The sequence below is a fragment of the Lithobates pipiens genome, unplaced genomic scaffold (genome assembly GCF_037356315.1).
Source record: "Lithobates pipiens isolate NorthernLeopardFrog02 unplaced genomic scaffold, aLitPip1_a1.2 Scaffold_23, whole genome shotgun sequence".
Taxonomy (NCBI): Eukaryota; Metazoa; Chordata; class Amphibia; order Anura; family Ranidae; genus Lithobates; species Lithobates pipiens.
The window spans coordinates 315,488,551-315,510,870 of NW_027507785.1; the positions used below are offsets into that span (position 1 = coordinate 315,488,551).

General features: G+C 44.7%; 1 protein-coding gene across 2 annotated transcripts in view; it reads right to left on the reverse strand.

Moving 5' to 3' along the window:
• Positions 1 to 12,590: 12,590 nt before the first annotated feature.
• Positions 12,591 to 22,320, reverse strand: part of EFCAB7 (EF-hand calcium binding domain 7) — a 112,918-nt gene continuing 103,188 nt past the window's right edge. For both annotated transcript variants that reach the window (XM_077450560.1, XM_077450559.1), the window contains exons 11-14: positions 20,892 to 21,040; positions 17,411 to 17,620; positions 15,873 to 15,980; positions 12,591 to 13,302 (exon numbers count right to left, since the gene is read on the reverse strand). In XM_077450560.1, the coding sequence (XP_077306686.1) occupies positions 13,228 to 13,302; positions 15,873 to 15,980; positions 17,411 to 17,620; positions 20,892 to 21,040 (542 nt within the window). In that variant the 3' untranslated portion in view covers positions 12,591 to 13,227. The remainder of the gene's footprint in view (positions 13,303 to 15,872; positions 15,981 to 17,410; positions 17,621 to 20,891; positions 21,041 to 22,320) is intronic.

A 22,320-nucleotide genomic window follows, 5' to 3' on the forward strand; every position in this document is an offset into this window, starting at 1 on the left:
GTCATGTTTTCAGGATTTCCCTCAGATGAAACAGCTGGGGTAATTACTAAGACTCGGTTCACACAGGCGCGACTCGTCCAGGCGACTTCGCCGCCTGACAAGTCGCCCCCGTTCTGTACTACGGAACCGTTCTAAGAGGAGCGACTCAAGTCGCTCCGACTTAGAAAAAAGGTTCCTGTACTACTTTTGGCATGACTTCAGGCGACTTGCATTGACTTCTATACAGAAGTCATTTTGCAAGTCGCCGCTGAGGTCTCGGCAGGTCGCGGCGCTGCAAGTCGTGCCACGTCCTGTGTGAACTGAGCCTAAGGCAGTGAATTTGATCAAATCACCTGTGCAAAATAATGGCAAGCCTGAAAACATGACCTGTTAGTGGGCCTTGAGAACTGGAATTGAGAAACACTGCTATAAGGGCATAAAGAAAATTCTATTTGAAAGCAAAAACTCTTTCATGTCAGGCAGTAGTGTATTTAGGTTTTGTTCTGCCCTAGGCCCGTCTAAACTCCCTAATTTAAATATGACCCACCCCTTTCTGTCAAGGGCACACCCATTGCTGTTTAAGACCTGCCCTGAAATTTTCCAAGTGGGGACGCTAGTTCTGAGGGCCGGGGGGGGGGGTGGATTCCATTAATTTAATAGATTTCCTCTCACTTCCCGTTTGGCTATGGGGCAGGAAGTTAAGGGAAATCTCTACAATGGGACAGGGATGGTAAAAAAAATAAACTGACAGGGGCTATAACCCTCCCCTTATTCTATCCAAAATGAAAAAAAAAAAAAGTGTTGTCTATAGTTCTACTTTAAGCCCAAAGTTCTAGCAATTTTATGGAGAGGACTAAGAAGATATAACCATGCGCCAACGGTGCAGCAGAAAACAGAGTGAGGAAAGGTTTGTGGTCCAGGATGAGTCAATACCCTGCAATACTCTGCAATATCCTGCCAATACTCTACAATACCCTGAAATACCCAATACCCTGCCAATACTCTGCCATACCCTGCCAATACCCTGCCAATACTCTGCCATACCCTGCCAATACTCTGCCATACCCAATACCCTGCCAATACTCTGCAATACCCTGCCAATACTCTGCCATACCCTGCCAAAAAAAATGTCAAACTAAAATAAAGTAAAATGAACAATAAAAAAGAAAAAAAAATTGAAAGCACCCCTGTCCCCATGTGCTCGCATGCAGAAGTGAACGCATACGTAAGTCCCGCCCACATATGAAAACGGTGTTCAAACCACACATGTGAGGTATCATTGCGCACGTTAGAGCGAGAGCAATAATTTTGGCCCTAGACCTCCTCTGTAACTCAAAACATGTAGCCAGTAAAAAAATTTAAAGCGTCGCCTATGGGGATTTTTAAGTAGCGACGTTTGGCACCATTCCACGAGCGTGTGCAATTTTGAAGGGTGACATGTTCGGTATCCATTTACTCGGCGTATCTTCATCTTTCACATTATGCAAAAACATTGGGCTAACTTTACTGTTTTTTTTCCAAAAAAACGCGTTCGAAAAATTGCTGCGCAAATACCATGCGAGATAAAAAGTTGCAACAACCACCATTGTATTCTCCAGGGTCTTTGCTAAAAAAACATATATAATGTTTTGGGGTTCCATGTAATTTTCTAGCAAATAAATGATGATTTTTACATGTAGGAGAGAAATGTCAGAATTGTCCTGGGTGCTCCAGAATGCCTGATGGCGCTCCCTGCAAGTTGGGCCTCTGTATGTGGCCGCACTGTGTAAAAGTCTCACACATGTGGTATCGCCGTACTCGGGAGTAATAGCAGAATGTGTTTTGGAGTGTATTTTGTGGTATACATATGCTGTGTGTGAGAAATAACCTGATAATTTGACAATTTTGTTAAAAAAAAAAAAAAAAGGAAAAAAAAAAATCTTGATTTTGCAAAGAATTGTAGGAAAAAATGACAACTTCAAAAAACTCATCATGCCTCTTACTAAATACCTTGGAATGTCTTCTTTCCAAAAAGGGGTCATTTGGGGGGTATTTGTACTTTTCTGGCATGTTAGGGTCTCAAGAATTGAAATAGGCCGTCACTTCAGGTGTGATCAATTTTCAGATATTGGCACCATAGCTTGTGGACTCTATAACTTTCACAAAGACCAAATAATATCCACCAATTTGTACTTATTTTTACCAAAGATATGTAGTGGTATAAATTTTGGCCAAAATTTCTGAAGAAAAAATTACTAATCTGCTAAATTTTATAACAGAAACGAAGAAAAATTCATTTTTTCGCAGAATTTTCGGTCTTTTTTCTTTTATAGCACAAAAAATAAAAAACTGAGAGGTGATTAAATACCACCAAAAGAAAGCTCTATTTGTGTGAAAAAAAGGAGAAAAATTTCATATGGGTACAGTGTTGCATGACTGAGTAATTGTCATTCAAAATGTGAGAGCACCGAAAGCTGAAAATTGGTCTGGTTATTAAGGGTGTTTAAGTGCCCAGTGGTCAAGTGGTTAACCACTTGCCGACCGCCGCACGCCGATGTACGTCGGCAGAATGGCACGGGCAGGCATAAGGGCTTACATGTACGTCCCTTGCCTCCCGCGGGTCGGGGGCCCGATCGGGCCCCCGCCCGGTGCCTGCGGCGGTCGGTTTTCGTTCGGGAGCGATCCCGGACGAGGGGACGGCCATTCATTCATGGCCACCCCCTCGCGATCGCTCCCGACGAATGGAAATCCCCGGTGACATCACTTCCTCTCCTGTAATGTAAACACAGGAGAGGAAGTGATGTATTCTCTCCTCCGTGTCGGTGTTTTTCGTTCCGACACGGAGGAGAGCGGATCGGTGAGTTGCACCAACACACCCCACATACAGTAGAACATGCCAGGCACACTCACACCCCCCCTTTACCCCCCGATCACCCCCCAATTACCCCTGCCCCCCAGTCACAGTGACACCAATGTCATTTTTTTTTTTTTTTTTTTGCATTGGTGTCATTTGTGACTGTAATAACTGTTAGGGCAGTTAGGGTTAGCCCCCTTTAGTTCTAATGTACCCCCCTAACCCCCCCAATAAAGGTTTAACCCCGTGATCACCCCCCGTCGCCAGTGTCACTAAGGCTGGGTTCACATTGCAGCGGTTTATGAGAACGAATGTGATTCGCACCGCAATGCAGTGCAAATCACATCCGATCTCTGTGCGATTCGAGTTCAGCCATTCGCCGCACCCGCCGCAAATTCGCACGGGACCCTTTTTTTGGCCCGCAGCAGAATCGGATCGCATGGGTGTTCACACCATGCGATCCAAGTTTGCAGATCGCACTGCGATATGCGAACTGATCTGGGGGTGTCAGTAACATTTCACTGACACTCCCAGCAGTTCGCATAGGGCAGTGTGAACTGCCGCCGGGAGGCATGCGATGCGGGAACCCGCCGCGCATTCGCGGCGTTTCCGCATCGCTCCAGTGTGAACCCAGCCTAATAAGCGATCATTTTTCTGATCGCCGTATTAGTGTCACAGGTGACGCTAGTTAGGCAGGTAGGTATTTAGGTTCGCCGCAGCTTTTTATAGCGCCAGGGACCCCCATATACTACCGCATAAAGCCCCCTGATTGCCCCCTAGTTAACCCTTTCACCAGTGATCACCATATAACTGTTACAGGTGACGCTGGTTGGTTAGTTATTTTTTTATAGTTTCAGGGCACCCGCCATTTATTACCTAATAAAGGTTTAACCCCCTGATCACCCGGCGGGTGTCATTTGTGACTAATAACTGTTAGGGCAGTTAGGGTTAGCCCCCTTTAGTTCTAAGGTACCCCCCTAACCCCTCCAATAAAGGTTTAACCCCGTGATCACCCCCCCGTCGCCAGTGTCACTAAGGCTGGGTTCACATTGCAGCGGTTTATGAGAACGGATGTGATTCGCACCGCACTACAGTGCAAATCACATCCGATCTCTGTGCGATTCGAGTTCAGCTATACAGATAGTATGGCTGAATTCGTGTCGCACCCGCCGCAAACTCGCACGGGACCCTTTTTTTGGTCCGCAGCAGAATCGGATCGCATGGGTGTTCACACCATGCGATCCAAGTTTGCAGATCGCACTGCGATATGCGAACTGATCTGGGGGTGTCATTAACATTTCACTGACACTCCCAGCAGTTCGCATAGGGCAGTGTGAACTGCCGCCGGGAGGCATGCGATGCGGGAACCCGCCGCGCATTCGTGGCGTTCCCGCATCGCTCCAGTGTGAACCCAGCCTAATAAGCGATCGTTTTTCTGATCGCTGTATTAGTGTCACAGGTGACGCTAGTTAGGCAGGTAGGTATTTAGGTTCGCCGCAGCTTTTTATAGCGCCAGGGACCCCCATATACTACCGCATAAAGCCCCCTGATTGCCTCCTAGTTAACCCTTTCACCAGTGATCACCATATAACTGTTACAGGTGACGCTGGTTGGTTAGTTATTTTTTTATAGTTTCAGGGCACCCGCCATTTATTACCTAGTCTCACTAGTGTACCCCTAAATTTAGGGGTGTCTACTTTCTAAAATGGGGTCATTTGGGGGGGGTTTGTGCCATCTTGGCATTTTATGGCCTTCAAAACTGTAACGCCCTTAGAAAGCCTGAAGGCGGTGCTTGGTTTTCGGGGCCCCGTGCGCGGCTAGGCTCCCAAAAAGTCCCACATATGTGGTATCCCCGTACTCAGGAGAAGCAGCAGAATTTATTTTGGGGTGTCATTTCACATATGCCCATGGCATGCGTGAGCAATATATCATTTAGTGACAACTTTGTGAAAAAAAAAAAAAAAAAAAAAGTTTGTAATTTTCCCGCAACTTGTGGCAAAATATAAAATATTCCATGGACTCAACATGCCTCTCAGCAAATAGCTTGGGGTGTCTACTTTCTAAAATGGGGTCATTTGTGGGGGTTTTGTGCCATCTTGGCATTTTATGGCCTTCAAAACTGTAATAGGTAGTGAGAAGTGAACTCAAAAATTTACGCCCTTAGAAAGCCTGAAGGCGGTGCTTGGTTTTCGGGGCCCCGTACGCGGCTAGGCTCCCAAAAAGTCCCACATATGTGGTATCCCCGTACTCAGGAGAAGCAGCAGAATTTATTTTGGGGTGTCATTTCACATATGCCCATGGCATGCATGAGCAATATATCATTTAGTGACAACTTTGTGAAAAAAAAAAAAAAAAAAAAAAGTTTGTAATTTTCCCGCAACTTGTAGGAAAATATAAAATATTCCATGGACTCAACATGCCTCTCAGCAAATAGCTTGGGGTGTCTACTTTCTAAAATGGGGTCATTTGTGGGGGTTTTGTGCCATCTTGGCATTTTATGGCCTTCAAAACTGTAATAGGTAGTGAGGCGTGAAATCAAAAATTTACGCCCTTAGAAAGCCTGAAGGCGGTGCTTGGTTTTCGGGGCCCCGTACGCGGCTAGGCTCCCAAAAAGTCCCACATATGTGGTATCCCCGTACTCAGGAGAAGCAGCAGAATTTATTTTGGGGTGTCATTTCACATACGCCCATAGCATGTGTGAGCAATATATCATTTAGTGACAACTTTGTGTAAAAAAAATAAATAAATTTTTTTTTTGTCATTATTCAATCGCTTGAGGCAAAAAAATTAAATATTCAATGGGCTCAACATGCCTCTTATCAATTTCCTTAGGGGGTCTACTTTCCAAAATGGGGTCATTTGGGGGGGGTTTTGTACTGCCCTGCCATTTTAGCACCTCAAGAAATGAGATAGGCAGTCGTAAACTAAAAGCTGCGTAAATTCCAGAAAACGTACCTTAGTTTGTAGATGTGACAACTTTTGCGCAAACCAATAAATATACAATTATTGACTTTTTTTTTACCAAAGACATGTGGCTGAATACATTTTGGCCTAAATGTATGACTAAAATTGAGTTTATTGGATTTTTCTAATAACAAAAAGTAGAAAATATCATTTTTTTTCAAAATTTGCGGTCTTTTTACGTTTATATCGCAAAAAATAAAAATCGCAGAGGCAATCAAATACCATCAAAAGAAAGCTCTATTTGTGGGAAGAAAAGGACGCAAATTTTGTTTGGGTACAACATTGCATGACCGCGCAATTACCAGTTAAAGCAGCGCAGTGCCAAAGTGTAAAAAGACCTCTGGTCATTTACCAGCAAAATGGTCCGGTCTGAAAGTGGTTAAGGAACGATTCCATTCAACTCTGTGGGATCGATTTACTAAAGGCAGTTGCTCCAGAGCTTAGTAAATAAGGTGAAGCTCTGCTGACTTCCATCATCAAATCATGTGTAAGCAAAAATGCTGTTTATTTTATTTTTTTATTTCCTTGCACGTGATTGGGTATTCTTTGCAAAGTGAAGCTTTGCCTCATTTACTAAGCTCTGGAGCAACCTGTTCTTGCAGAGTGCAACGTGGCTAAAAGACAGAATTCAGAGAGTAGTGGTTAATGATTCTTACTCTGAATGGTCTAAGGTTATCAGTGGTGTACCCCAAGGTTCAGTGCTGGGACCCTTACTTTTTAATATCTTTATAAAAAATATTGGGTCTGGGATCAAAAGTAACATTTCCGTCTTTGCAGACGACACCAAGCTATGCAGTGGAATAACGTCCTTACAGGATGTCTCCAATTTACAAGCCGACCTCAATGCTCTGTCTAATTGGGCGACTATGTGGCAGATGAGGTTTGATGTTGATAAATGTAAAGTTATGCACTTGGGGGCTAAGAATATGCATCATACATGCTAGGTGGAGTACAACTGGGGGAATCCATAGTGGAGAAGGATCTGGGGGTTTTGGTAGATCATAAGCTCAATAATAACATGCAATGCCAAGCTGCGGTTTCCAAAGCGAGCAAAGTCCTTTCCTGTATTAAGAGAGGTATGGACTCCAGTTCAAATCATTAGTAAGACCTCATCTGGAATATGCAGTTCAGTTTTGGGCTCCAGTTCTCAAAAAGGATATTGGAGAACTGGAGAAAGTGCAGAGAAGGGCAACCAAACTGATAAGAGGCATGGAGGAGCTCAGCTATAAGGAAAGATTAGAGGAACTGAATTTATTCTCTCTTGATAAGAGGAAATTAACCGGTTCCCGACCAGCGCACGACGATGTACGTCGACAGAATGGCACGGGCAGGCATATTGGCGTACAGGTACGTCCAATATTCAATGCCGCCCTGCCATCGGGAGCGCGGCGCGCTCCTGCTCTGGTCGGGACCCCCGTGAGTCCGGTCGCGGGTCCCGCGGACTCGATCGCCGCGGGCATCCCCGCGATCGTCTCACGGGACGGCTGAATGGAGGAAATGCCGTGTAAACAGCATTTCTCCATTCTGCCTAGCAACTAGTGACGCTGATCTCTGCTCCATGTGATTGGAGCAGAGATCAGTGTTCACTAAATGAAAGCCCAACCCCCCCACAGTTAGTAACACACCCCTAGGAACACTTAACCCCTACACTGCCACCCACTGGTTAACCCCTTCACTGCCAGTGTCATTTACACAGGAATCACTGCATTTATATAGCAGTGATTACTGTATAAATGACAATGGTCCCAAAAATGTGTCAAAAATGTCCGATGGGTCCCCCACAATGTCGCAGTCACAATAAAAATCGCTGATCGCCGCCATTACTAGTAAAAAAAAAAAATAATAAAAAATTATTAATAAAAATGCTATAAAACTATCCCTATTTTGTAAACGCTATAACTTTTGCGCAAACCAATCAATAATCGCTTATTGCGATTTTTTTTTACCAAAAATATGTAGAAGAATACGTATCGGCCTAAACTGAGGGAAAAAAATGTTTTTTTATATATTTTTGGGGGACATTTATTATTAGTAAAAAATAATGCGTTTTTTTCAAAATTGTCGCTCTATTTTTGTTTATAGCGCAAAAAATAAAAAACCGCAGGGGTGATCAAATAACACCAAAAGAAAGCTCTATTTGTGGGAAAAAAAGGACGTCAATTTTGTTTGGGAGCCACGTCGCACGACCGCGCAATTGTCAGTTAAAGCGACGCAGTGCTGAATCGCAAAAAGTGGTCTGGTCTTTGACCAGCAAAATGGCCCGGTCTGTAAGTGGTTAAGGGGGGATATGTCCAACATGTACAAATATATAAAGGGGTCCATATAGTGAACTTGGTGTTGAGTTATTCACTTTACAGTCAACAAAGAGGACAAGAAGGCACTCTTTACGTCTAGAGGAAAAGAGATTTCATCTCCAAATACGGAAAGGTTTCTTCACAGTAAGAGCTGTGAAAATGTGGAATAGACTCCCTGCAGAGGTGGTTCTGGCCAACTCAGTGGATTGTTTTAAGAAGGGCCTGGATTGTTTCCTAAGTGTACATAATATAACTGGGTACTGACATTTATAGGTAAAGTTGATCCGGGGAAAATCCGATTGCCTCTCGGGGGATCAGGAAGGAAATTTTTCCCCTGCTTCAGCAAATTGGATCATGCTCTGCTGTGGTTTTTTGCCTTCCTCTGTGGGTATAGAATTGGGTATATGGGATTGCATGATATTATTATTATTATTATTTTTTTTTTTTGTGGTTGAACTTGATGGACATTTGTCTTTTTTCAACCTGACTAACTATGTAACGTCACTTTGCAAAGTGCACTGTCTATTTGCCTTTAGCAAATCAACCCCATTTTATCTTTTTTTTTTTTTTACTGGATAATTTACATTTCCTACCATCTACAGACAGAAAAATGGAATCCCACTGAAGTCCTTTTACACGGCTGACATTTGCAGGATGGTATTCTGTTACAGACAGAGAGCAGAGGTCACTATATGACAAAAATAGCGCAGGTCCCACTAGCTGTGCCGGTACAGAAGGTTAGACAAATAATTCCACTTTAACCCAGTGTGCCCCAACCCGGGGATCTTAATGAGGTCTCTAGTTTAATGAAAATACAATAGAAAGTTTTAATGACAAAGGCCTTTGATGGGAGATTCTGTTTCTGTGTAAGGCGACTTGTACACTGAAAGTGACTGCTGGAATGGCTGCGAGAGGTCTGTGGTTGGAGATTTACATAAACATGTATGTCTGGGGCCAAGAGAATGTGTATATTTATAAAATGGGATGGAGGGAGTAAGGAGTGGGCAGACACCTCTTGACAACCGCAAATGTCAGGAGGAAAGAATATCCATTGGACAAAAGTTTTCATTGGTGCCAGCTATTGTCACTTGTCGTAAGATCTAATCCAGACATAAACCTCAACTCCAGGTAGATATTAAAATGTAGAAATTAATGTAGTTCTGCATTAATAAAAAAAATAAAAAGCAGCCCTGATCCTCTTCTTCTGGGGTCCCCTGCCAGTGCTCCGGGCACCTCCTCTTCATCGGGTGCCCCCAGGTAAAGCTGTATCCATTGACACAGACAGCAGGACTCAGACCCCCTCCCCCCCCCCCCCCACACTCCTATGCCATTGGCTTTGACTGACAGCAGTCAATCGAGATCTCTATCTGGATTAGCTTTGAAGTAGTGCATTCTGGGTAACCAGTATGCATCTCTTGATCTCACGCATGCGCGATTCACCGACCGTATCGCCGATTGTTTCTAAAGTTGTCATAACAGGCGGCGACGGAGGAGGAAGGTCCCGCTGCGTTATTATAGCAACATTACAGTACTGCCCACAGACTCCTGGGAAATGATGACACATTTACACATTTGACACGCAGTATAGAAATCCCAGAAGATTTCTCATATTCAGGAAAAGGAATATTCACCGATTTCTTATTTTAGGTTCAAAGTTGATATAGAAGTCGTGTGCCCCTTGAAGGTTGTGTGCCGGCCAGCTGAAATGAAGGGTATATAAATATATACCATCAAAGGGATGTACTTGCAGCAAGCCCCTATGATGCTAGATGCCAAAAGGTAAATTCAAATTCAAGTACTCACATAAATCACGTCTGCCTCCAGTGAAGTGCGACATTCAGGCCGGTCGGCGCCACAATGAACTCCACACAATTGTATGGGCTTTATTGCGGCGCCGACCGGCTTGAATGCCGCACTTCACTGGAGGCAGACGTGATTTATGTGAGTACTTGAATTAGAATTTACCTTTTGGCATCTAGCATCATAGGGGCTTGCTGCAAGTACATCCCTTCGATGGTATATATTTTTTATACTCCTAAAGTGGCTGTAAAGCCTTAAGGTTTTTCACCTTAATGCATTCAATGCATTAAGGTGAAAAACCTTCTGTGCTGCAACCCCCCCTCCCCCCCTTTATACTTACCTGAGCCAGAACCGACCCAGTGATGTGCACAAGAGCAGTGGCTCTAGCCGATGTCCCTGGGCAGATTGATAGCAGCAGGAGCCATTGGTTCTCACGGCTGTCAATCAAATTCTGTGCTAAGCAAACATTGGGGGGGGGGGGGGGGTTACCACTCTGTGTCAATAGATGCAGACAGGCAGGGGACCCCAGAAGAGGATCGGGGCTGCTCTGTGCAAAACCCTTGGACAGAGCAGGTAAGTATTACATGTTTGTTATTTTAAATTAGGGATGCATGGATAACCTTTTTTTACCGCCCATACTGAGTACTGATACTTTGCGGTGCAATTTCCATCCATACAAAATGAATGGGAGCAAATTGCACTGCAAAGAATTGCATGCGAATTTAACATGAACCACATGCGATTCCTCTGCTCCTGTATGAACCCAGGCTTGTCAATGGTGATTTAGAGCCTGAGTACACACAGGAGGGTGGGGAAACCTCCCTGCATGATGGGTTCCACCAGCTCTGGCTCCCATCCGACTGTGGACATCTGCGGCTCCTCCTGTCTTTCCCATGGCTTTGTTTCTCCTAGCCTCCCGCGGCTCTCTCTCCCCCAGCGGCTCTCTCTCCCCCAGCCTCCCGCGGCTCTCTCTCCCCCAGCCTCCTGCGGCTCTCTCTCCCCCAGCGGCTCTCTCTCCCCCAGCCTCCCGCGGCTCTCTCTCCCCCTTCAGCCTCCCGCGGCTCTCTCTCCCCCTTCAGCCTCCCGCGGCTCTCTCTCCCCCTTCAGCCTCCCGCGGCTCTCTCTCCCCCTTCAGCCTCCCGCGGCTCTCTCTCCCCCTTCAGCCTCCCGCGGCTCTCTCTCCCCCTTCAGCCTCCCGCGGCTCTCTCTCCCCCTTCAGCCTCCCGCGGCTCTCTCTGCCCCTTCAGCCTCCCGCGGCTCTCTCTGCCCCTTCAGCCTCCCGTGGCTCTCTTTCCCCTGCCTACCATAGACAGTTTGAATCTCAGCCGGTTCAGCAGAAAATGATCGAGATTCGATTCCATGTATGGGCAAGCTGACTGTACCTGACTGTATCAACTGATCAACTTGAGTACAATCAACATGTCGGATCTTTCATGCAATAATTGGCAGCAGCTGAGCCTCTAGCTATAACTACTATGTGTTCTCCCGGCAGGGTCAGCTCCCCGCCCCCACTGGGAGAATGCAATGGCTCAGTGGGAGGAATTCCCCATGATAACACTGACTGTGTTGATGGCGGAAAAAAAACATTTTCTTTCCTGCAACCCGTGGAAAGAAACTCGCACCATCTATGGCCAGCTTTAGTTCTTAACTTGGCTAATTTTCAGGAATGAGAATGATAAATGATGTGGCCAAATCACTGGACTTAAAGTGGAACTTCAGTAATTTTTTTCACCTTTCCATCTATTAAATCTTCTGCCCTTGTTGTTTTAACTTTGGATAGTAAAACCTTTTTTTTCCTGCCAGCAAATACCTTATACAGCCCACTTCCTGCTTCTTGTCTGGTCATTAGCCTAGGCTTATGGCATCATGCACAGCTCTCTCTCTCTCCTGAGAGTTTGCCATGAGTCATAAGAGGGCCAATAAGTGCTGCAGGGCTGGAGGCGTGCCTCTCTGTGTCTGTGTAAATCCAGGAAGTGAACAGGTAGCAGTTTCAGCTGCCCACAGTTAAAATGGCTGCATCCAGACTCAGTGGAGGGAGATTTCTGCAGCATATTTGGCAAGTACAGAATCACAGTCTATATAAAATAATATGCAAAGTGGTTGGAGGGAAGCTTCAGAATGGCAAAGATGTTTTTATTACAAATTATGTGAGCAGACTGCAATTCCTCTTTAAGCTGGCCATAGATGGGTTGAATCTTGGCAGGTTCAGCAGGGACCAACCGAGAATCGAACCATGTATGGGCAGGCTGAAAGTACCCAAGTTGATCGATCAACATGGGTACGACCAGTCTGTTGGAGTTTACATGTGATTATTGCTAGCGGCCACTATAGCTGATAGCAATCACTGTGTTCTCCCAGTGGGGACAGCTTCACCCCCCCCCCCCCCCCCCAAGAGAACGCAATGGCTCCACAGGAGGGGGGAGGGATTCAGTGTTGATGGGGAATCAAGCGATTTTTCTTTCCTGCAACCTGTGATTGCAGAAAAGAAAAATGCTCCGTCTATGGCCGGCTTAAGGGACCAATTACCCACAGTAACTAAATACCTTGTATTCTTTGCAAAAAATTAAACCTGATTAGTTTCTACAAGCACCAGCTCCAACTCCACCAACTGTTCACATGCCCCATTCTCAGTCTGCTGTGTACTGCCACCACGTGCACTTCATCTGAACAATTCCCTGAAATCTCTCACATGGAAAGGACTTTGACCAGGCCAACAGAGCTAAAATCACACCGTTTATTTGCAGTGTACCATTTGTTTGTGATTGTCAATTTTTTTTTCTTGATTCCCAGCCAAAGACAATACTGCAGTCTGCATGGGTTTAGCCCCATATTGATTAGTATTTTGAAAGAACTGTAATGCTGCGTTCACACGACGGTCTTTCCGAATGAACGGACTCGGCCACACACAATCACACGAAAGTCTGACGGATTTGAACGTGATGACGTACGACTGGACTAGAATAAGGAAGTTCATAGCCAGTAACCAATAGCTGCCCTCGAGTCGGTTTTTGTCCATTGGACTAGCATACACACGAATGGATTTTTCGGTCCGGCGGAGTTCCGATGGAAAAATTTAAAACATGTTCTATTTCTAAAGTCTGCCGGATTTTTGGCAAACAAAGGTCCGATGGAGCCCACACACAATCTAATTGTCCGACGGACTCGTTCCGTCGGACCTTTGCTGTCAAAAAGTCTGGTCGAGTGTACGCGGCATTAGAAACACTTTCTTAGAAGAAATATGGCACTTTAAATTCAATCAAATCTTTGGTTATCAGCACAATGATCCTGATATGATGAAGCATTCGGAATGTCCACTGGTTCAAAAAGTGGTTGTTTTCTGTGCTCTAGAGCTCAGGCTCAGGACAGAACACTCTGTATGCAGTTATATAACCACTCCTGTCTCTCGTTCAGTGCCATGACATGCTGAGACACCTGCAGAAAAGATAAGCAGATATTAGTTCCCGGCTTCATGTTGGTATTATATACAGTAAAAACCTTGGTTTGAGAGCGTTTTGCAAGACAAACAAAATTTTTAAATACATTTTGACTTGATATACAAGCGTTGTCTTGATATACAAGTAGCGTCATGTCACAACTGAGTATAAAAGAGAAGAGAGGCGCCTCTAAGTGAAGCAATATGGTTACATTTATTGAAGGTACAACATTTAGCAACTCACATGGTTGATGATTAAAAGAGGCACATCTCAGTATGCAGGCATCCGGGGTAAAGCTGTCCGCATAGACCGCCCTCTGCACCGCCATCGACGTCCTCCCTTCCACGCTGTGCTTCACGAGCGCTTCAAGCCTCGCTTTGAAATCGCTCTACTGCAGGGTAGTCTTCCCGGTCACGATTGAAGACTGACAGCAGTGAGAGCCAGCAGTGCGGAGGACGGTCTATGTGGACAGCTTTACCCCGGATGCCTGCATACTTAGATGTGCCTGTTTTAATCATCAATCATGTACGTTGCTAAATGTTGTACCTTCATGAAATATAACAATATTGCTACACTTAGAGGCGCCTCTCTTCTCTTATATACTCTGGAGCTCCTGCTTGATTTTTCTCCTAATCCCCTTGTGGAGGCTTCCATTTGTGGATGGACATTTTATGGTTACACAACCAATCACATTGCTATCATCTTTTTATATGGACTATAAACTGAAGAATTTATAAAATAAATGGTTGTGGAATGAATTATCTGAGATTCCATTATTTCTTATGGGGAAAGTGCTTTGGATTACAAGCATGTTTCTGGTACTAGATCTGCTCGCAATCCCAGGTTTTACTGTAACTAATTTGTGGATATACGGAATATCTGGCTAGGGGAAATATTTAACAATATGATTAGAGAAAGAAAACTCCCCTCCAAAAAATTGGGACTTTTTAGGCTCAAGGAATATGCAAAGGACAGGAATAATCGTATTAAATATAATTGTATTTATTAGTATCTTATTTAACAATATGAGGTCATGATGATGTCATATTTATTTTCTAGTGTATTACTGGTAGATTGGCATTCTCTTTGTGTCTGTGCCATGATAAAGAGGTATTGAGAGTCACTGAGACTCTGGTGTCTGCTGGGAACTGCAGAGTGTATGATAAGCCGTTACAATCAGATTAGGGTGCAAGCCATTGAAAAGGCTGGAGACTGCACTTAGGGATCAGTTTATAGTGCAGCAGGATGTATGGCCTTATGGTCTTGGTTTGCTGCCATTCCAGCCCCCTACCCACCCCCTCCCCAAAGTACTGAGCACCAGCCACCACTGGTCTTCTAGGCTTGTGCTGCTTGCCTACTCATATTTAGGAACAATGTCAAAACTACAAATTACTGACAGAGGAATAAAACCCATCAATTTATCTTTGAAAGATAACTGTCACAGTTGCTTGTGATTTCAACCAGAGGTGGCTCTTTGCACTGTGGGCACTCTGGTGCCGCCCCCTATCCATGCGCCTGGCCCCTTTCAGGACGCTGCATGCATGGATTCCTATAGTGGGGGTGGTACTTTCTGAAGCACCTGATTAGAGCCAGAGGCTCTAAGGGGGTTGGATTGTGCTGCCAGGGGAGCGAGCTCTACACGAGGGGGGGAGGACGGGGTCAGTTGGCTACAGTGGCTGCATTTGACAGGCACAAGTGGCTGCATTTGACGGGCACAAGTGGCTGCATATGACGGGCACAAGTGGCTGCATATGACGGGCACAAGTGGCTGCATATGACGGGCACAAGTGGCTGCATATGATGGGCACAAGTGGCTGCATTTGACGGGCACACGTGGCTGCATATGATGGGCACACGTGGCTGCATATGACGGGCACACGTGGCTGCATATGACGGGCACACGTGGCTGCATATGACGGGCACACGTGGCTGCATATGACGGGCACAGTGAAGATGCAATTGATGAGGGGGGTTTCAGTATTTTTCAGTTTGTTTACCCTCCCCCAAAAACATTTTTGTGCACCAGCTGCCACATATTTCAACCAATCACTTGTGCAGCACCATGGTAACTGCCTATCAAGTAGCGCCTAACATGGCAGCTTCCTTGGCTCTAAAGGATACAAGGGTTTGGCTACAATTTAATCTGGCCATACAATAGTAAGATTTTATTCACATTTTTTTTATTTTAAAAACATTTGTTTGATTTTCTAATCATTAGTAGGAATAACGATGGCTGTTTTTGACCATAGCTATGAAAATTCAAAAGAGCAGGATGGAAATTTTTTCTCGAATAAACAAAATTATAAGTGTATGCAGTTTTGATTTGGGAAATTATATTAAATTAAATGTGCAAATATTCATGCAAACTTTCATTTCAAAATATACTATTGTATGGCCAGCTTTATTTCCAGTGGTTGACGGCATGATAAGCTGTATTGTTAACAACAGGAGACATTTTAATTGCAGGGAGATTCAACAAGAGATTGGATTGATCTAGACTAGAGGTACACATGAATAGAGCTTTCAGTGTTTGATCATAAAGATGAATTATCAGAAGATGACATTTACCACGGTTGATTTTGCTGGCACTTCCACAGCAAACACGCTGAGTCCTCGGCTGCTGACACAGTTCTTGCTCTGGTCATTGTTCACCTGCATCATGATCTTCTTATCCGCCTGCAAGCAGGACAGGGGGACAGGTGGGCTTTAGTACAGAGCAAAGTATGACCGGCTCTACAGGAAAAAACATGTCTGCTTACTAAGGCGCAATTTTGGATGGGAACAACTTGGATGCCACTTTGACCAATGATAATGGACAACTGTTGCATAACTGTCGCATGCATAATATTCAGGTGTGACTTTCATACGACTTTTGAGGGGTTACATTGCAGTCTATGGCATTCAAGTCACATGAAAGTCAGACCAGAGTAGTGCAGGAACCCTTTTAAAGTTGCTGCAACTTTAAGTTGCACATATCTGAACGGTTGTCATTGAAAAACATGGGGTGTGACTTGTCATGCAAATTTAGTGTCCAAAGTCACATAACTGAAAGGAATGATACACCTTGACAGCCACCATGGTTATGCAGGCAGACCAAAAATGGAGTCACAGTTGTTTATACATTCTCTTATAATGACAAGTCGTGCAAGTGTGAATGGAACCCAAGGGGGAGGTTTACTAAATCTGGGACACTCAGAATCTGGTGCAGCTGTGCACAGTAATCGATCGGCGTCTAACTTCAGCTTGTTCAATGAAGCTCTGACAATAAAAGCTGGAAGCCAATTGGTTTCTATGCTGAGCTGCACCAGATTTTGCACTCTCCAGAGTCCGAATAGACTTTTAAAAAGGCCACTATGTATACCAAATGTAAATACATTTCATACCTTTAGGCTAGCTTCGCACTATTGTGAATTGGATGTGGGTTTCCCCACATACAATTCGCATGTCAGGAGATTGTGACCGGCTCTCCAAAGACATGCTGGTAGGTTAATTAGACCTTGTCTAAAAAAAAAAAAAAAAAAATTGGCCTTAATATGTGTATGTCAATGTTGTATGTGTTTGTAAGCGTGTCAGGAACTTACGGGGTAAAAGGACCATGCAAAAGCCGCAGATGGACTCTGGTGGCAAGAAAGCGCCCTGAGGCGATTCAGTTCGCATAGGTAGCGCTATACAAGTCACTCACATGGTTTGATGAGTGTTATGCAAAGAGCCTGGACCTCAACCCAACCCGTACACCTTTGGAATAATCTGAAACACTGATTGTGATCCAGATCTTCTCATCCAACATCAGTAATGACCCTCATAAATGCTCTTTTGGCTGAATGGGCACGAATTCACACAGAAACACTCCACAATCTTGTGGAAAGCCCTCCCAGAAAATTGGAGGCTGTTAATGCTACCAAGAGAAGGTGGTGGTGGTGGTGGGTTGTATGAGGAACTGCCCATGGTTTTGAAATAGAATCTCTAACAAGCTCATACAGGTATAGGTGTGCACAGACCTTTGGCCATGTAGTGTAGGAATAAAGGTTATAAGTAGTTTTTTTTCCATTACATTATTCCAAAGAAAAGCCATCTGTCTCCAGCCATTGCACTAGCTGTGTACAAACCTTATTCTCAATAACAGAAGTAATTCTGGTGTCATTCTTGTATGTGTAGATGACAACACTTTCATAATTCTCCATGGGCTTTCCTTCTCCTTTCAGAATTGCAGACTTAGAAATCACCTTCTGCAGCTGCCGATTGCTGGATGCCAGGCTCACAACGCTCAGTCTGGGTTTGCACTTTTCTGCATAAATATCAATAATGAATGGACATGCCTGCAAAACAAAATTAGACAAGATTGTATCCAATAAACTGTACAAAGTCTGCCTGCTGGATGCTCCATTTCCAACTAGGGACATAGCTGGGCTTTTTCTTAGAGATACTGTATCTTGCCCATTCAAGTGTCTGTGCAAAGGAGCTCCCCCAACTACCTGCGTTGCAGCTGGCACCAGAATCCCCAGTGTCAGCTGGTGACGCCACTCATCGTGTGGCAGAGCACGGGCCTGGCGACTGGTAAGGGACCCAAGTCTATTTGCATGGGAGGAGATCACATGCTCTCATACCTGGAAGCCCTGGATATTTTTACCAGCTGAGGCAGCGGTAGAAGCAACAGGGGAGTGCTTGCAAGGAGGGTATTAGTGGGTCGTGGGGGGGGGGGGGGGGGGTGTCCTTTACATAGACACTGTAATTCTGCACTGCATGGGCAAGGTGACAGAGTCTCTTTTTAGAGTATATCTAAAGCCAACACTATTTTTAAATAAAAGAAGGTAATTTTCTGTAAGTTTTTTTTGCCCTCTCTGCCCCATTGGGAGACTTCCCTTAGGCCCGGTTCACATTGATGCAGTGTGGAATTTGCAGCAAATTCTGTGAGGTTTCCTCACTGCATCAACATCACACCCCGTTCATGCAAACCGCTGCGGGCGTGTATGATAAGTTAAAAGCTGTTTGCAAAACACAGTGCGATTTGCAGAATTGGATTCTGGTGAAGCAAAAAAAAAAAAAAAAAAAAAAAAGAGGTCCTGCACGATTTTGGTGTGGATGCGGTGTGATTTGAGCCATAGGAATGTCTCAAATCGCATTGTTGCAGAATCTCATGGTATTTGACCAGGAATGGGGTGCGATTCCTGTCCAAATCTCATGCGGGTCCCGAACGGCATCAGTGTACACCAGGCCTGAAAGTGGAACTTTAGTCCGAAAATTAAAGTGATTGTAAGGGTTATTTATTTATTTTTTAAATAAATAACTTATCATACTTACCTCCTCTGCAGCTCGTTTTTGCACAGAGTTTTCCCGAACCTCGACTTCTGGGGTCCCCTGGCCGCTCTCCCCCACATCAGATAACCCCCCTGCAGAGCGCTTCTCCTAAGGGGTTACCTTGCGGGCGCGCTCCCAAGTCCAGTATTCGGCATCCATAGACGCTGAATGTATGACTCGGCCCCGCCCTCCTGCACCCGCGTCATTGGATTTGATTGACAGCAGCGGGAGCCAATGGCTACACTGCTATGAAACTATCCAATCAAGAGCCAAGAATTGTGGGCAGAGGGACAGCGCGTCCCCCACCAGGTGAAGTTTCAGGGCTCAGTTAAGTGGAACGGAGGGGGGGGGATGGGGGGCCGGTCACTGCCAGGTGTTTTTTCACCTTAATGCATAGGATGCAATAAGGTGAAAAAACACAAAGGTTTACAACCCCTTTAAGTCCTACTAGATCTCATCAGGCTGGCCCCTTATATAGGTATAGATATGTAAAACATTAACCACTTGGCGCCCATACTACGCCTATTGACGTCATGGGCTTTCGGTGGTTATATCTGAATGATGCCTGAGGCCACAGACATCATTCAGATATCGGCGTTTTCAGCTGGCGATTCCCTGCACCATAAGAATGATCATAGCGGCTGTCCCCTCCCGCCGCCCTCCGGTGCTTGTACCGACTCACCGCTTCCATCGGTGAGTCGGTCACAGGATCCGCGGGCCCCCGCAAGTTACCATAGAGATTTCCGGTGGACCGGATCGTCTCCGGAGTCTCTATGATCGTTCGGAGGCCAGGCGCGATGTTATGACGTCACGCCCGGCCTCGGTATTCAAATTAACGGCGCCAATTTGGCTAGGAAGCCAGGATCGTTTTTTTTTTTTATTATTCTTCCCAGCCTAGAGGTGAGATATGGGGTCTTATTGACCCCATATCTCACTGTAAATATGTCCGATCGTGCCATATTCCTATTACAAGGGATGTTTACATTCCTAATAGGAATAAAAGTCATCAATTTATTTATTTATTTTTTTTAAGTGTCAAACTAAAAAAAATAAAATAAAATTAACAATAAAAAAAAAAAAATAAAAAAAAAAAGTAAAGCACCCCTGTCCCCGTGAGCTTGTACACAGAAGCGAACGCATACGTAAGCCCCGCCCACATATGAAAACGGTGTTCAAACCACACATGTGAGGTATCGCCGCGAACGTTAGAGCGAGAGCAATAATTCTAGCTCTAGACCTCATCTGTAACCCAAAACATGTAACCAGTAAAAAAAAATTTTAAGCGTTGCCTATGGGGATTTTTAAATACCAAAGTGTGGCGCCATTTCACGAGCGTGTGCAATTTTAAAGCATGACATGTTGGGTATCTATTTACTCGGTGTATCCTCCTCTTTCACATTATGCAAAAAAATTGGGCTAACTTTTTTTTTTTAAGCATGAAACTGTTTTTTTTTCTGAAAAAAATGTGTTTGAAAAATTGCTGCGCAAATACCGTGCGAGATAAAAAGTTGCAACGACCGCCATTGTATTTCTCTAGGGTCTTTGCTAAAAAAACATATATAATGTTTGGGGGTTCTATGTAATTTTCTAGCAAAAAAAATTAGGAATTTTACATGTAGGAGAGAAATGTCAGAATTGGCCTGGGCGCAAAGTGGTTAAAAATAAGGGTTTAAAATCCAGTAATACACTGTCTCACCCTGCTCTGCACATGCTCAGTTGCACTCTTTTATTCGGCAATGTGCCAAATTTGTAGAGGCCGGTCTGCTGACAGCCTTAACATTTACTGCTGTTCAGGGGCTGCAGCAAAATGGCAGCCTCCAGCAAGAAGAAACAGGAACAATGCTGGAGGCAATTTACAGCGCACACTAATTTTGGTAGTATAAATATTAAAGTGGAATGTACAAGAACATTATTTTTTATCCAGTTATGGGTAATGTTCCACTTTAGCTTGTTGTCCTGTAGACCCCATGGGATGTGATGGGAAAAAGTCTCCAAAAGGAAGGGAAATGGCCCTTTAGAAAGTTGTCACTATGACAACAAGGAAAGAATGTCCCTCTATTGATGTTCTTGGTGACAACTCAAGATGCTCAACCTATTTTTTTTTTTAATCTGGCTTTAGATGCACTTTAAATGATGATTATTATTATACAGGATTTATAAAGGACCAACAGTCTGCGCAGCGCTTTACAATATAAAGGGAGATCGTACAATTACAATACATTTCAATACAGAAGGAATATGGGGGCTCTGCTGATGAAGCTTCATCTGTTTAAACCACACACAGCATTCTACCTCTGTCAGTTCCAGGGCCTTGTTGTAACCCATGGACTGCAGCGTCACCCAGAGGTCACTTGGGTCCCCTTCTCGGTCATTTGCCTCCATAAGGTTCAGATCCGCAAAACCTTTCCTCGTAAGCTCGTTTTTCTTGGTTTCGAAATTCTCTGTAGAGAAAATCAAGCAAATAAAAATTAATTAACTGGGGTAAAGACTAATTATTACCTACAGCAGCCGAAACAAATTCAATTTGTATTGTTTCCTGTAACATAATTATATTACATGTTGATCCTGCCAGTAAGTCTGTTATTTTTCCTGAAAGGGATGCTTACAATGATCAGATTTTATTTACATGCTTTAGGCCCTTTAAAAAACAAAAATGTTGCTATAAGGCCTCGTTCACATAGGAGTACTATAGCATTCCCCTGTGTGAGGGCCGTGCACACACGGTCTACATTCATGGCCATGCACCCGCAAGAACAGTGTCCGTGAAGTCGGTGTATCCCAAGTGACATGAATGGGACTGCCTGCATAAGGATGCATGAAACACCTGTGCATTCCCATGGGGGCAAACACGGCCCTCACATGGGTGTATTGCTGTAGTATGCCCATGTGAACGAGGCCTATCTGCTTAAAAACTGGAGTTTATTTGCCTCTTAGGGCTCATTCACGCTTGCTTTGACTTCAACACACATTAAAGCGCCTACTGCTTCAACATGCTTTTATGATGTGTTTTTGATGCTTCAGTGTGTGCGTTGTGATGCCCTACATGTGTTGATTTTCTAATGTGTTTAAAAGGGGCCCAGTAGAACCCGGCTCAGTAGTACCCCCTCTCAGCAGATCCTCAGCTTATTAGTACCCCTGTTCAGCAGATCCCTTGCTCAGTGGCACTTCCAGTTCTGCTGATGCCCTACTTAGTGGTATCCCCAGCTTTGCTGCTCACCCGCTCAGTAGTAACCTCCAGCTCTATTGATCCCCCACTCAGTTGTAACTTCCAGCTCTGATGATCTCCCACTCAGTAGTGACCTCCAGCTCTGCTGATCCTCCGCTCGGTAGTAACCTCCAGCTCTGCTGATCCCCCGCTCAGTAGTGACCTCCAGCTCTGCTGATCCTCCGCTCAGTAGTGACCTCCAGCTCTGCTGATCTCCCTCTCAGTAGTAACCTCCAGCTCTGCTGATCTCCCTCTCAGTAGTAACCTCCAGCTCTGCTGATCACCCACTCAGTAGTAACCTCCAGCTCTGCTGATCATCCGCTCAGTAGTAACCTCCAGCTCTGCTGATCATCCGCTCAGTAGTAACCTCCAGCTCTGCTGATCATCCGCTCAGTAGTAACCTCCAGCTCTGCTGATCATCCGCTCAGTAGTAACCTCCAGCTCTGCTGATCATCTGCTCAGTAGTAACCCTTCAGCTCTGCTGATCACCCGCTCAGTTGTAACCTTCAGCTCTGC